This window comes from Tachypleus tridentatus, chromosome 13 (assembly GCF_004210375.1).
Source record: "Tachypleus tridentatus isolate NWPU-2018 chromosome 13, ASM421037v1, whole genome shotgun sequence".
Lineage (NCBI taxonomy): Eukaryota > Metazoa > Arthropoda > Merostomata > Xiphosura > Limulidae > Tachypleus > Tachypleus tridentatus.
This window is the reverse complement of record NC_134837.1, coordinates 124,254,811-124,271,056: the sequence shown is the minus strand read 5'-3', so window position 1 is coordinate 124,271,056 and position 16,246 is coordinate 124,254,811. Positions and strand designations below refer to the sequence as shown.

General features: G+C 36.6%; 1 protein-coding gene across 7 annotated transcripts in view; it reads right to left on the bottom strand.

Moving 5' to 3' along the window:
- The window catches only part of LOC143240553 (1-phosphatidylinositol 4,5-bisphosphate phosphodiesterase delta-4-like), a 55,958-nt gene that overhangs the window by 1,985 nt on the left and 37,727 nt on the right, over window positions 1–16,246 (bottom strand). For 5 of the 7 annotated variants that reach the window (XM_076483185.1, XM_076483187.1, XM_076483189.1 and 2 more), the window contains 6 exons: window positions 13,920–14,472; window positions 12,291–12,470; window positions 12,078–12,185; window positions 10,663–10,721; window positions 10,125–10,260; window positions 9,238–9,387 (listed from right to left, as the gene is read on the bottom strand). In XM_076483185.1, the coding sequence (XP_076339300.1) occupies window positions 9,238–9,387; window positions 10,125–10,260; window positions 10,663–10,721; window positions 12,078–12,185; window positions 12,291–12,470; window positions 13,920–14,472 (1,186 nt within the window). The remainder of the gene's footprint in view (window positions 1–9,237; window positions 9,388–10,124; window positions 10,261–10,662; window positions 10,722–12,077; window positions 12,186–12,290; window positions 12,471–13,919; window positions 14,473–16,246) is intronic. The other 2 variants (XM_076483188.1, XM_076483186.1) reach the window with 2 other exon arrangements.

Genomic DNA, 16,246 nt, shown 5'->3' with positions numbered 1-16,246 from the left:
GAGTGCATTTGTCTGTAATCAGCAGTACCCATGAATGTAATCTACACTACTTCTGTCTGTAACATAGAATACATTTGTCTGTAACCTATACAACCTCTGAATGCCATCTACAGAATCTCTGTCTCTAACATAGAGTACATTTGTCTGTAATCTACAGTATCCCTGTCTGTAACAGAGTAAATTTGTCTGTAATCTACAGTACCTCTGAATGTAATATCTTCAGTACATTTTTCTGTAATCTATAATACCTCTGAATGTAATCTGCACTATCCCTGTCTGTATTCTACAGTACCCCTGTCTGTAACATGGAGTACATTTGTCTGTAATCTGTAGTACCTCTGAATGTAATCTACAGTATCCCTGTCTGTAAGATAGACAACATTTGTCTGTAATCTAAAGTACCTCTGAATGTAATCTACAGTATCCCTGTTTGTAACATAGAATACATTTGTCTGTATTCTATAGTACCTCTGAATGTAACCTACAGTATCCTTGTCTGTAACACACAACACATTTCTCTGTAATCTATGGTACCTCTGAATGTAAACTACAGTATCTCTGTCTGTAACATTTTAACACTCATATTTCATGTGATTTATTTGATCTATTTAACAGGATATTTTCTTGTCCTGCTTTTTTTACATTGTCATTTTCCAACACTGAAAATAGATTTTCAATAGATACTTACCTCTACTCATGTGAATGATTTTCTCGATATTCATTTGTCCTCTAATGATATTAAAAACATATTCTCACTTGACACCCTAGCCTTTATACTTATCAGTTTAACTTCTTGTTTAGCAGGTATGGCACATGCAATCATTCTCCACCAATAGGAGCACCACACACACTCTTGGAGCAGCTGGTTCCTTCTGTATTACATTTCATTTACTTCACTTTTGAAGTTGGGTACATCAGAGAAATTGAAAAATCTTGGATGTGGGTAGGAAATGTATAAGAGGGTTGAGTTTATATCTGAAAATCTATTTGCAGTTTAGGAAAATAACTTTCTATACTGTACATACCTCTTTTCACATAAAAGCTAGAATCCCACATTAAGTAGGTGGAAGAACGGGTGTAACACAGAAATAAGAGAGTAACTTTGGAAAGCATCCACAGGGAATCAATCAGATATGATCAGTAACTGAATGAAAGTACACACCAGGGGGACCTGAACTATTACTGGTAAAGGTATTCCCTTGAAGAAGTGAGGTGTTGTGAAACAAATGGCATTGAGTACCAACCAATAATGAATGGTCTCAGAAAACCTTGGAGCAAGACTTTCCCCAACACCAAATGAAAGATGAGATTTTACTTTCCATCTTTAATAATACAAGGTTGAAGACAGTGCTGAAGAATCAATGGCGTATAGACAATATACAACAGGTAAGGTGAGCAGGTCATGAACAAGAGATATAGACAAACCCAAACCACAAGTAAACATGAACTGTAGAAGTATACCAAACTGAAACTGGGTTTATAAGGCAGCGTGTGAATCTCAACCATAACAACAGGGATTCATTAGGTAGTAAGATTTATGAGCAGGAAAAGGACAAGATCCACTCAACCATAAGGGTAGGGAAGAAAATCCATATGCATCTGGAATTATGAGTAGGATGTGGAACATCTGCTGAACCGTAGAACAGGACATCATATATACTATAACAAGCATTACAAGGTGAACAAAGTCTCAAGAACTCAGCTGTGAGAGTATGAAAAATGCAACATGCAACTGCAATAATGGAGATGAGAGTAAGGGCATCTATCAGTCTCAATTATAGGAACAGTAATCTAGAAAGGAGATGAAGAGAGGGTTTCCAGCTTTGTTTTCTCAACAGAGTGTGGAGAGAAATAATGGTACTATATGTATGCTACACTCCTGAAGAAGTCTCCATGGTCAACCACCCAAGTGGCTGAGAATAGAAAAGTGTTAAGGACTTCCAAATTCCACTTAAGGAAGGAAGAGTAAAAGGTGGTGGTGACTCTGGAAGAACTACACACCAGAAAAAGTGAAACAGGTGACTGTAAAAACCCTATTTGAGAAAAAAAAGACCATTCCAAATTTAATCAATCAAGGGAGTAGCAAGGATGGGCAGAAATTCCTTTCTGCTTTACTTATGATAGTTCATAATTGGCAGTCCATCAAATTTACAAAGAAGTTTGATAGTCAGAAACAGTCAACAAGGAAAGGCCCTGAATAAAAAGTCGTGAAAAATTGGTGAGAAAGATGAGGAATAAAGGGTGGGAAGAATGAAAAACATGCCACATAAACCAATGATGAAAAGCATACCAAAAGCACTGGTAAACTGAAAATATGAAGGAACATACAAAACATAAAAGGGGAGAAGCAACATGCCATGTGAGACCCATGCATCTCACAAAGGATGTGACAAAAACCAAGAACAAAGCCAGAGGGTGGGGTTGCTGTGATGAAGGACATTCAAATGAGGTTGACAAAGAGTTACAGAAATAGAAGAAATAACATCTGCTGAGGTTCAAGAACAGGGAACCAATATTGGCCAATATGGAACCACTAAAAATACCAAACACAGAGTGGCTTGAATAAAGGAGAGAACTGGGCAGGAAGATATCAACTCCCAAAGTATAAAAATATACAACTGGAGACCAAAACCATGGCAGTTTGTTGTTGAGATGAATGTCAAATGCATCAATGTAGGGAGTACCCAGATGAGTGCAAAACCCTTGGAAAACCAGAGGATCTAGGGACCACTCCACCAGGGACCAATAATAATTCACTATGAAATTCAAAGCATCTGGGACATGGCAAGCTAATAAATGAATCTAGTGCTCCTGTGCCAAGAAAAGGAGTTCCAACATCCAAAAACAATGAGATCTAGATTTGGTACTCTGTTGCTTGGTGATGTAGGAGACCAATGAGGAGTTGTCAGAAAGCACAATAAACACCATCTGCTACAGAAGATGGAGGAAATGAGATGTGGCAAAACAAATCAAGTCCAGATTCTGATGATGACCAAGTACTGGAAATCTTTTGTGTATTGAGAGAAGCATTCTTGAAAAAGATGTCGATCCAAACAAGGAGATGGAAGAGGATCAACTAACATAGTATTGAACACAGGAAACAGGAAGGGCAACTGGAAGATCCAAGAGGAAATTCCTTTCATAGGAGAGTTCCCACTCAAGAGAATGCATATGGTTGGTTGGTTGATTTAGTATTTTATGGCACAAAGGAGCTAGGCTATCTGTGCCAAACATCTGGTAAAAAGTTAAAATTAAAGTAAATTTAGTAAAATTCAGAAAAGGAAATTAAAGTAAAACAAAACAAAGTTTAAAAAACAAACATAAATAGCATAAAACCAATGTTTACATCTAGTCCACAACGTTAAGAGAAAAACTACAGGATTAGGAGTCCTAAAGAACTTCCTGTAGCATAATTGTAATTATCATTACTCTCCAGGAAGACTAACAGGTAAGTACAAAAACCAGTCACCTGAAGATGGCCTTTCCAGTCCTGGTTCCGAGTTATTTGACGTAATGGCCATTTTAAAAAAGTAAAGCAATAAAAGTTTTAAAAGACATGTAGCAAAATGTTAATAATAACTCACCAGGATGACTAATGAGTAGTTCAAACAGCAGTATTAGTCACCCTTTCCAGTTGGCCTTTCCAGTCCTGGTTTTGAGTTATTTGATGTTACGGCCATTTTCTAATTTTAAATCAAACTAGATGGACTGTGGTTCTTAAAAGGGAAATCAGATTAAAAAAGGTCTAATGTATAAATTAGAAAACTTAAATGGCATTATAAAGATTAATGGCCTTTAAAAAACTGAAAACATTACCAAGGTGGACAGTGTCACCATCACCAACAACAGTGTCTAACGTTATGGACAAACCTTGAGACAGAACATGTTTAAAATGGTGCTGTTGTTGAGAGTCGTAACAATGGCAAGAAAGTAAAATGTGGCTTATTGTGACCTGAGTATTAAACAGACTACACACTGGTGCATCAGTTCCAGATAAAAAAAAAACGATGAGTTAAAAAACTGTGACCAATGCGTAGCCTAGTTAGAATAACTTCCTCTTTCCGATCCTTATGGAAGCAAGATGGCCAAAGTCCAATACAGGGTTTTATTTGGAAAAGCTTGTTCTTCTACAGACATAGTCCACTTATGGGACAGGCACAGCGGTGACAGTACCAGAGCAGATAGACTAAGCTGTGGTGTTGGCGAGTTTGTTCCCATGAATACCAAAGTGGCCCAGTATCCAGAAAAACTGGATAGAAGTAGATGTCAAAGAGAAATGGGCCAGTCAGTTTTGAATATTGGCAAGAATAGGGTGTGAACCAACATGAAGTGATTCCAGTTCCAGTAGAGAGCTAAGCAAGTCACTATAAATAGTGCAATTTGAGTGCTGCTTAGCTTCTATGCGATCCAGGGCAAGAAAAATGGCGTACAGTTCAGCAGTGAACACAGAAGCTGAAGAGGGGATTCTGCATACAACCACCAATGGAAGAGTCAACAGAGTCACCTGATTTTGAACCATCTATATGAATAGGAATGGAAGGATGGTTCAAAAGATGTTCAACAAATAAAAGGCAGTATTTCCAATCTGGAGTATCTGCTTTTCTCAGATAACTAAAAGAAGTTCACATCTGGGGACTGTAATAAGCCATGGTGGGATGGGCTAACCAGTGGATACAGCAATATTATCAAAAGACAGACCCAATTCATCCAACTTTGCCTGGATATGAAGGCCAAAAGGAGCAATGGCAGACCATCTGTTCTAAAAAGGTATGGCCCACCACAGAAGGAAAACACAACCCCAGGTGGGATGCTTTGGTAAGGAACGAAGTTTCAAAGCATACAGTAAAGACAGTTGAAAACAGCAGAGATGCAAAGAAGGTTCATGAGACTCTATGTATAAGCTCTGAACTGGGGAAGTGTAGAAAGTCCCAGTGCAGAGTGGAAGTCCTTGATGATGAATGGGGTCTAGCATCTTTAATGCCAAGGGTCTGGCAGAGCCATAGAACAGTGATCCACAGTCAAGTTTCGATTCAATAAGAGCACGATATATCTTTAGCATAGAACATCAATCCTCTCCCCAGGTGGTGGTAGAGATGACTCGGAGGATGTTCAGTGCTCTTATACATTTGACTAGTAGCTGCTTGATGTGTGGTATGAAGGTCAGGTTAGGGTCAAAGATAAGCCACAAGAACTTTGTCTCAGGGACCATAAGCAGCACAACTTCACCAATAGTGCATGCAAACGGTTTTAGAGAGAGAGAAAATAAAGCCGTTTGCTGTGATCCACTTCAGTAAACAATTGAGGGCAGTCTGTAGCTGCCGCTCAATATACCTCATGTTCAACGACTCACATGAGATGTGAAAGTCGTTGACATAAAGCTCATTTGCAACAGTGAGAGGGAGTTGTTCAGTGATGGCATTAATTTTTATACTGAAAAGTGTAGAAAAGAATGGGAAAGTGATTCCCACACAAACTTGGAATCTCCTGTCCATTAAAAATTTTTTAATAAAAATGGGCAAATGGCCAGGTAACCCATATATATGGAGGTCTCGCAAAATGCCATACCTCCAAATTGTATCATAAGCCTTATCAATGTCAAAGAATATTGATACAAGATGTTGTCATTTGAGAAAGGCTTCTCTGATTGATGTTTCAAGTCAAATCAGGTGGTCCATGGTGGAGAGCTGTCGTCAGAACCCACACTGGGTGCACGAGAGGAGGTTGTTTGATTCAAGGAACTAAACAAGACAAGCATTAACCATCCTCTCTAAGGTCTTACAGAGACAGCTCATCAAAGCAACTGGATGGTAGTGTGAAGGAATTTTGGGATCCTTCCCAGGCTTAGAGAAAGGTAAGACAATAGTCAAGTGCAAGGCATCAGGAGAAACATTCTCCTGTCAGATCCAGTTAAAAACAATCAGAAGAATAGCAAGAGAAGCAGCAGATAGATGGCGTAGCATGTCATAGTGTACATCATCAAGTCCAACTGATGTACTGCCAGTCCAATGAATGGCCAGTTTGAGTTCCACCAGTGTAAAGGGATGATTATAGTCATAGACACAATCACCTCGAAAGGAAAGAGGTGATCACTCTGCCTGAGTCTTGATGGCTAAGAAGGTGGAGGAAGAAGCAAAAGTGCTAGATACCCAGCAAAAGCTTTCACTGAGAGTATTGTTGATACTCCCGGTATCAGCTACTTCCTGGCCACCAGAGAGCAAAATGGAGAGGGGAACAGAATTATATTGCCCATTGACCTTTTGACTCTTGTCCCATATGACTTTGGAACTGGTGGTAAAAGATATGCCAGTTGTAAACTTAATCCAAGATTCCTTCTGGCTTTGAGATCTTACCCACTGAGCATGTGCACGGGCCTGCTGAAAAGTGATGCAGTTTGAGAGTGTGGGATATCTACGACAACTATCTCAGGTCTGTTTTTGAGCCTTCTGTTCCATGTGGCAGGCAGGATTCCACCAGAGACGAGGATATAGTGGAAAACGTGTCGAGGTTTTAGGAATACATTGAGTATAATACAGTCAGTTACTGCTGCCACACAGTTGTCTATTGATGGCTTACAGATAATGGCAGGGTCAAGTTCTGTGAGAGCAGTGAAAGAGGGCCAGTTTGCCTAATCCAGCTTCCACTGGGGCACATGGGTTGGGTTGCATTGACCATGGCCAGTCTCTCTTAAAATTATAGAAAAATGATCACTGCTTCATGGATTATTGTCAACCCTCCATTAAAAATGGGAGTATAATGAAGGGGAGCAAACTAAGAGATCAGTAGTAGTAAAGGACTGACTAGGTGCATGAAAATAAGTGGAAGAACCAGTATTGAAAAGAGAAAGGTTGTGATCAAAGAGCATATGCTCAACAGAGCAACTCCTTCTATCAATATCATCACTTCCACAGAAGAGGTGATTTCCATTAAAGTCCCCCAGGATGAAAAAGGGAGATGGCAACTGTTCAAGGTCTGATTGATCATAGGTCTCTCCAGGCAAAAGGTAGAGAGAACAAACAGTGATGGTATGTCCCAAGGAAACACAGATGGCTACAGCCTCCAAGGGTGTGTTGAGTGGCAAAGACAGGGTGGGTATATACTGATAAACCAACAGTGCCACCCCTTCATGCACTCGTCCATCACACAGCCTGTCATTTCTGTTCAAAAAATACCACAGAAAGGTGACTGTATTGGCATGTTTCAGAAAGGTTTCCTGTAAGGAAAGACATATAGGATGGTAGAAAGCAATCAGTTTTGATATCATCCAGATTAGAATGTAAACCTCGACAGTTCCTTTGTATCAAGGTGGCCATTTTTATTTACGTGTAGGCGAATTGGATGGAGAGCCTTTCTGTTTTTGATCATGTCTTTTTTCCTTACTGTCCATATTCAAGGGAGGTCTATTGACCTACATGGATCCTGTTCTGGGTTGATTGGGTAGGTCTTTGTTGTTGGAAGGGGATTCCAGTGACTGAGGACGTGAACGAATGATTGTTTTAAATCTTGGGGTGGGAGATGAAGATGTATCCGAGGAAATGCCTGTACCCAGAACCAAAGGATGTGGATCTTGGGGTTTGTTGCAATGTATGTAAGGGACAGAGATGGGTGTTGAAGTTGATTCATCAACTTTTTTAACCATGGAGGTCAAAAGGCATTTCATTTGTTTTGAGAATAATTCTTTATGAGGCACAGAGATCTGTCTGCACTCCCACTGTAGTTGTGGAATGAAGTGCAGCAGCACACGTCCGAGATGAGGTAGTGGACAGCAACTTTTGGGCCTCAGGATAACTAATGTTATGAATCATTTACAAATGCTGCACCTCTTTTTCTTCCAACCATTTAGGACAAGTACGAAAGTAGGATGGGTGAGACCCATTGCAATTGATGCAATGAGGGTCCATTTCACACTTACAGGCATCATGGTCCTTGCCACCTCAACGAGCACACATTAAGGAACCACGACACAATGTCTTCAAGTGACTGAATCGCTGACACTGGAAACATCTGAGAGGGTTTGGAATGTGTGGCTGTGCTCTGCAATTATGATAATCTGCCTTGATGGTGGCAGGTGGACATGGTGATGTAAATGTCAGAACGAGGATGTTAGTTGGCATCATAATTCCATCTTTGTGAGTGGAGGTACACCTCACTGCAGAAACTCCTTGAGTGGAGAAACCAGCAAGAATCTCTGACTCGGGGATGTTCTTCAAATCCCTCTCAACACTAACTCCTCATAATGAATTTAAAGTAGCATGAGGTGTAACCTCAATAGGTATATCCCCAATTGCTTTTGAATGCAAGAAGAGTTCACTGTGTTGAGATGTGGATGTTTCCACCAATATGTCACCAGATCGAAGCTTCTTTACTGACTTTGGAGAGCCAGCAAGTCCCTCCAGTCCCTTATGAATAAAAAAGGGGGACATTTGCCCCAAAGGTTTATCTGAAAGAGAATGTTGGATAAGAAAATGAGGTACAACTGGTTGTACAGATGTTGAAGATTGCTGCTCAGAAACTTCAAGACGTGGTCGTTTACCTATGGACTGTTTTTTTATTATTTTATTTAATTTTTTTTGAGGATCCATAATAAAAAAAGGGAAATTTTGGCACCCACCGATTCCACCCACCATGGAGCCCTACGTGGGGACACACTACAACATCAAACAAGGACATTGCAGCAATGCCAGGGTTCCGTGAGCACTATACCCAAACACCAACATCAGACACAATGTCCACAACACCCGTTGAGAACTTCCAACACTGGTATTTGGTTGGCTCTAGAGGACCAGCCGATTGACCCAAGGAAGGCCACCCAAAGGCCGCCCGTCTACAGGAATTCAAGGCCAAAGTGGTGTGTTAGGGTTGGACCCCTCAACCACAAGGATCCTCTCCTCTCCTTTGCAGGTCGCTACACATGGAAAACATGTTGGTGGATGTTTAGAACCCAGAGGATGTAAACTGAAAGAACAGAGTCTTCCCTGGGAGGTTCCCTTACCATGTACAGGAATCCACACCGAGAGGGAAACCATATGAGCATGACCAAAAGAATAAGCACTGACAAGAAAGCCTACTTCCCCTCATAATACTGTAGAGAATGAGAAGATAGACTCTTGACTACAAACTGTCTTGTAAGAAGACAACTCCTTACTATAAATATTTGAAAGATATCTTTAACAGATAGATAACTCTTAGTTGTTTACATGGACAACTTGTCCTTGCTAAAAAGACTTAATTATAGCTTACCTTCAGAGATTGAGTTAAAAGGGAGTGCATAACGTCCCAATCTGAAGTTTCGACCAGTCATACACTCATCTTTTACAGTGAATACAACAATAGCAAGATCTGGCATTTGGATATCAAAAGTAAGCTTCTCATTCCAAATGGGAAAGAAACCTGGGTGAAAATAACAATTCACCATCTTGATTAACAGTAAATGGTATGGGTAATCTTTTAATTTATCATTAAATATTACAAGTAGCTGGCATTTTAAGATTTAGGTATTCATTGGGCTTTCACAGCACAGATTATCAGTGAATAACGCACTGTAAGTAGCTAGTTTTTTAGGACCTCTATAATTTCTTTTTCACTTGTACAATTTAAATTTTTTTTTATAAATTATACCAGAGGTAATTTTCTTTCTGTAAAAAAACATGTATTTTATTCTAATATAATTAATTAATTGCAATTACCTGCACTTAAATAACTGACAATTAATTTAAGTCTTAAATATTAGGCTAAACATTAACAATATACACAGCATATCAAACATCATGCCCCAGTACAGCTTTCCATGTTAACATTATGCCCCAGTACTCATCACTAACCACATGTTAACATTACACCTCAGTACTCATCACTAACCACATGTTAACATTACACCTCAGTACTCATCACTAACCACATGTTAACATTACACCTCAGTACGTATCACTAACCACATGTTAACATTACACCTCAGTGTTAACATTACACCTCACTCAACCACATGTTAACATTACACCTCAGTACGTATCACTAACCACATGTTAACATTACACCTCAGTACGTATCACTAACCACATGTTAACATTACACCTCAGTGCTCATCACTAACCACATGTTAATATTACACCTCAGTACTTATCACTAACCATTGTTCTTCACAACACTTGTTTTCTTTTTATTGCTGTCTACAGGATGTCCATAGATTTTGATGCTGACGTAAGGGTCAACTATCTCTCCAGTCGCAGTTTCTCCAGGCTTGGGAATATGCTGACCATTTATAACCTAGTTTCACAGTGTTGAAATATTTAGTAAATATGTATAGACAGTTATTTGTGAGGATTGAATATACCTACAGTTCTTAGTAAACTAATTTAAAAACAGAATAATTCAATGTTTCTCAAAACAATGCATCCTTTTAATTAATAGCCTTCTTGTATAAGCAGCTTAACTATTCAGAAGTGCGAGTGTAACACAGTTTGGTAACATAATCGTCCACAAGTTTAAAGGGTTCATCTTCCAATTTTTGTCTTAATCAGATCTTATTTTGTGTGTGTAATTTGTGAATAAGAAATGAAACTTGAGTTTAAAATGGACGATGGTTATTTTCTGCAAGTTATGGTTTCTGTTCACACTTTTACTTCTAACCTGAAATAAGTAAGTATTATTATTTTTAAAGAACCATACCATTACTGTAAAGGTTTTCTTGTACTGATTTTCCTTCAGGTTAGAGGGATCAAAACTTCCTGTAATTTAAAAGACATAACAGTATTTTACTCTCCATGTCCTGTTTGATAAGTCCAATAATCAGTTGAATGTTTCAATCAAAATTCACATAAATAATTAAAGCCTCTGCTTCCATCCAAGATTATAATTCAAATCTCATGAGTCAGAAAACATCATTTTAATATGGTAAATATTGTTCATTTTCGTTTAGAAAACATAAACCTTGAGTACAATAATGAAGAAACTATTAACTTATATTTCTATAGCAAACTTGGACAATATAAGATAAAATACAAAGAGTATTGTTTGTTTGGTTTACACAAGAGAAAAGAGATACAAGGAAAGGTGGAAGAGTGACAAAAAGGGATAGGGAGAAATAAAGAGCACAAAAAGAGAAGTGTATTTTGTATAGAAAGAGACAGGAAAATTATTATTTTGATCTTCAAACAAGCATGTACAACTATTTCTGATATTGTATAACTGAACAATTGTATTGTTTAGAAACAAGATACATCTTAAACTGTGTACAAAGTATGACTCTGCAGCCTAACTTAGGTAATTAAGAGGCTTAACTCCCAAGAAAAGCTGTTAAAAGCACTTTAGAAACAGATTAAAAGTATATTGACAATATTGCAGCATTTCTTATACATCATTAGAAAAGTTCACAACAGCTACACAGTATCTTTTCATGTTAATTGTACTGGCATAAAATACCTCATTTTTCTACAGGGTTCAAGGGTCACCTGCATGGCTCTCAAAAGTCCCCAAAGTACAGATCAAACTTCTCCATCATCCTCAATTACTTTTATACCTACCACAAAGAGGATTCATCCCCCCCCCATACACACAAAAAAAAGTTAGGAAATCTGCCTATAAAATATATGTGTCAAGTTTGGTTCCACCAGCTTTTGAGTGGAGTTATGAACAGAGTTTCAAAAACTGTGCATCCAAAACCCAGAAACATAAAATACGATAACAGATTTGTAAAACACCCTGGGGTAACTATAGATAAGGACATTCCTCAGGGCACCCCAAGTCCACCTGTTACTTTTATTCCTACTAACTCCAAGACAGTGGGAATGGTTCCTACACAGAATTAATGTACAATAACAATTTCACACACATAAGGGAACATATAACATTTATAAAATAAAAAACCCAAAGAGATCCCTCCCAAAGGCAAACAATGATATTGTTGACTGGAGCTTGAACTAATCAGTTTAGAAAAATTAGAAACGTTTACCATATAGACCTTAGAACAGTCTAAATATACACCCAGTTAAATTCTACTTTTAAAATTAATTATGGTAAAAGAAAAAACAACAAAACCTTTATAACTACAAATTTTCTGTTATTAAACTACTTAAAGATCCTACCATCTCTTAGAAAGTGGGGCTTTAAAACATATCCACAATTTCCATTCAAAGCAAACTTAGCTTCATGCAAGTATAGATTTTCATCAAAAGTCTGATGGTTAAGAGCAACTGCAAAGAAAAAAAACAGACATTCTTGATTAGGTCTGTGACCCCTTCATTGGGCTACTAATTAAGGACTTGAATGTAAGTCACAATTTATCATAAAGATCCTACCTAGTTGACATCCTACATTCCAGAAAGCCAGGGGACTGAAATTACTTGATCCTGTCCGTAATCCCTTGGGGTAGATCCTTGTTAAGTATTTCATGGTATGTTCCACAAACTTTTTTCCAGCACTGTTGATCTGATACTGTGCTTGGGTTTCACTCAAAGAAGCCATTTCATAAAACTTCCCTAAAGAAACAAATTGACAAACCTAATCACAGACAGCTTGGCACAATATATATATTAAGTTTTTATAAACAGATACAGAGCACGGAAACAAACCTATTAATTTTGGTTACAAGTACACATTGTAATGAATGCAAAAATAAGTTATGAGGACCCATATAGCATTTTTATCAATCACACTTCAGTGAGGTTTCCAAGGCTAAATATCTAATCTAGAATACTTGAAATCACCTGTAGGTAAAGTTCTTCTGTTTACTGTTACAGGTGTTTCACTGTTTTATTTATTAGGTTGTCAGTGAGAACTTGGTGTAAAGCATCCACAAACTGTCAAAACCTTAACAAATATCCCAAATACAACAGTGGACCAAACAACACAAAAGATCAAGGTGTTATACTTCAAAACCTTTGCAGTTCATTTGCAATTTATATATTTCTATAAAACTTTCAAAACAGAGACTGTTTAAGATTCAGCATGTTTAAGGTGTTTCTCATTAAGAGGAATACAATAAAAACAGCATCAAGAAAAGTAACTTATCAATACTGTTTCAGTTATTTAAACTTCAGAGTTGGTAGAGTACAGTTGATAGCTGTGATGAAGAACTTGGAAGAAGTGTTGAAACACAAAACATATGCTAAAAGCTAGTAAAATTTTTTAACCTCCATAGTATGTAGGTTTCATTTTCATTTAGGAGGAGATGAATAGCTAATCAGTTTTTTATCTAAAAGTTAAAAACAAACTTACATCTTGATATAGTTCAGAAATTGATTAAAGGAATATATATATAAACAAAAAATAAACATTTTTTTCATTTCTATAAACCAATACCAGTAACTTTCAGAAACAATCACTATATAGAAAACTGTAACGTTATTTCAGAGACAAGTTAAAACCATTTCAACAATCTTTGTCTAATGTCAGTTTATCTGCACCCTAACTCCTCTCAGTCTATTGGACCAATCTCAACCTAAATTTGTATATAAACACCGTGAACTATTAGGGAGTGTCCCAATTGGGTCAGAACTGAACTTAATTCTAAACTACTTTGTAAAACCTGTTGGTTAGTTACTCCCAGCCTATTCAGTCAATCTCAAACAAACTTGGTAGGTTGATGCTTCAGATGATATTGAATATTCTAAAGTGATTTGAGCTCAAAGTATGAAAGTTGCTTGATTGTTTTTCAAACAACTATGCTTTTCTCATGGTCGATGGCATGTAGGGTGTTTGAGGGTGGGACCACCTCAAGATCTTTATTTGTTGGTGTATGAAAAGACTACAAATGTTTTTTATGAAGTTTTCTTATTAAATTGAAATTTTGAAATAAAGTTTGCATTCAAGTTATTACATTGAAATATATGACTGCTGTTATGCTACACTGTTTTAATTAAGTTTAAACATTCTTCATCATTGATGGGTACATCAGCTTGTAGAAGATAAATACAGTTCATACTTACAACACTTGGCTTTTTCAAATCCATGAAATCTCACAGCTTTAATGTAAGTTACTAGGTCAGAAAAGTCCTTGTCTAGTTTGTATGACTTACTCTGTAAAATTAAAACTAAATCATTTATCTTGTAAACACAATAGTGACAATGTTGAAACAAAACAGAGAGTCGAAGAAAACCTACTAGCACAGTAGTAATTATAAATGAAATACACAAACCACTTAGCTGAAGAATATCTGTTAACACAGTAATAACAATGATGAAATGCATCAAATCTAGACTAAAGAAAGTTTGTTCACACAATGTTACTGCACCTGAAATAAGACCTGAATTAGAATCAACAGTAAGAGAAGTAAAAATTATTATTTTTGTCAAATAAACAACCTGTGCAACAGTTACAAAATGATATGTGTAAAAAGGTATGACCTTTCGAACTAAACTCTGCTGTGTGGTACTTTCACTAGCATACACACGTGACACTTCTATTAACTCTTCTCTCTTCTCCTCTTCTTCTAACAGCTCTTCTGAAGCTTCAAGATTTTCTTCAGTCAGTTTTCTTCCCTAAAAAATAACATATTTACCTTTGTAAGTCATACACTTTATTTTATATTTCTGTTTAAAAATGTCCTACTTATATCAGGAATTCACATAATGTAAATGTGTTAGTGCAACAGTACATAAAAGTACAATCCTATCTGGTGACACCATCAAGCATGTTCAAACTAATTAAAATGTAATCAACATACATTAGCAAATCTTGAACTGTAACAGTTTTCAACAAATGATTTTCTGTAGTGTGTACATCTAAAAATCTGGCTGTAGCAACAGATAATAAAAATGTTTACCATGATGTCATCATGAGTCAGGTAAATGTTGAAACATGTTAGAGTCCAACATTTTATAGGTCACAGGTTGACCTGAATTAAAAAATGTTTTTAATTGTGTATCAGCTTCAAATTGTGTCTTTCTTATTTATAATTTTAACAAATTATATATTCAACAAGAGGAGTATTGTTTCAAAAATATGCTGGGGGATGGGTGGTGCAAAGAAATATGACCTTGTGTGGATCCAGCATTTCAGCTGAAGGCCTTACACTATGGTATAATTTGTGTGTGTTTGTCAATCTGCCTAGAAAATGTTTTACACAAACTGCCATACCCCCCATAATTGGGTGTTAGTGTTTTGGTTGCCTTCCCTCCATTCAAGTGACATTCCTGCAAGTTGCCATTAAATGACAATCTTTCTTGCAAATGCAATGGCTACATTACTGACAAGTTAAATAAATCATGTAGGATAAGAAGGAAATAAATCAGTCTTCTTTGGAGATACAACACTTACAAAAATAAACAAAAACAGCACAAAATCTATATTCAGAATCCTGTAAAATAAAAAAAAATAACAAAGCTTCTAGTTATTAATATTAATATTTTCTTCTCCTAATTTTTCAGGTTCTGACCATTTTTACTTTTATAGGAATTCTGTCATTGTTTTATTTATGCAATACATAAATGTAATAACAAACACAGATAATTTGTGTGGTAGCTTTAATGCAGATGAAGTGTGTCGATGTTACAAACTTTGTCACACACACAGAAAATTCAGTTTGAATATGAGTCATGTTATATACTTCATGTGTGTGTCATTATTAAACAGTGTATAGAAAACTGTCAGTGTTTGTACAAGGTTCAGGATTATTTACAGCAGGTGTCTGCAATTTGTTGGCAATAAATGTCAACAATAAGTGGACAACACACAGTCCACTTGTTTTAACTTAATATATTCAAAACAAGTCAAACGTATGTAGAAAACTTTGTTATACTATTGGTTATCACAGTTGTATCCAGAGCTTGAAATAATTGTTTTCTTTCAGCTAAAGTTCACACAGGTGGGTTCAATTACTTTAGAACACCCTCTGACAAGACAAGTTACACAGTCCTGTAATGCTTTTATTTTCTTGAAATTTTTACATGTTTGAAAGTAATTCCTGTATGTTGAATTTGTAAATGATATCCAGTTTTCTCCATCATGTTCAGATTTTTCAAAAACGTCATAATGCAATACATAAAGGAACACAACATGTAATTCTGACATTAAAATATGTAGATTTCACACACACAAAAAATCAGGATCAGTGAAGATGCATATTCATTCGACACCAATATTTTTCCCTTTTCTTTAGTTTTTTTGTATTTTTGTTAATAAATGTAACAATAATAAAAAATGTTCATCATAGTAAACATAATAATGATTTGATCTAAATAAGAGCTTTTTTTCTTCCTGATGGGTAAAAACATCCCTATGTGACAGAAAAAAAATGAATATTATTATCAAACT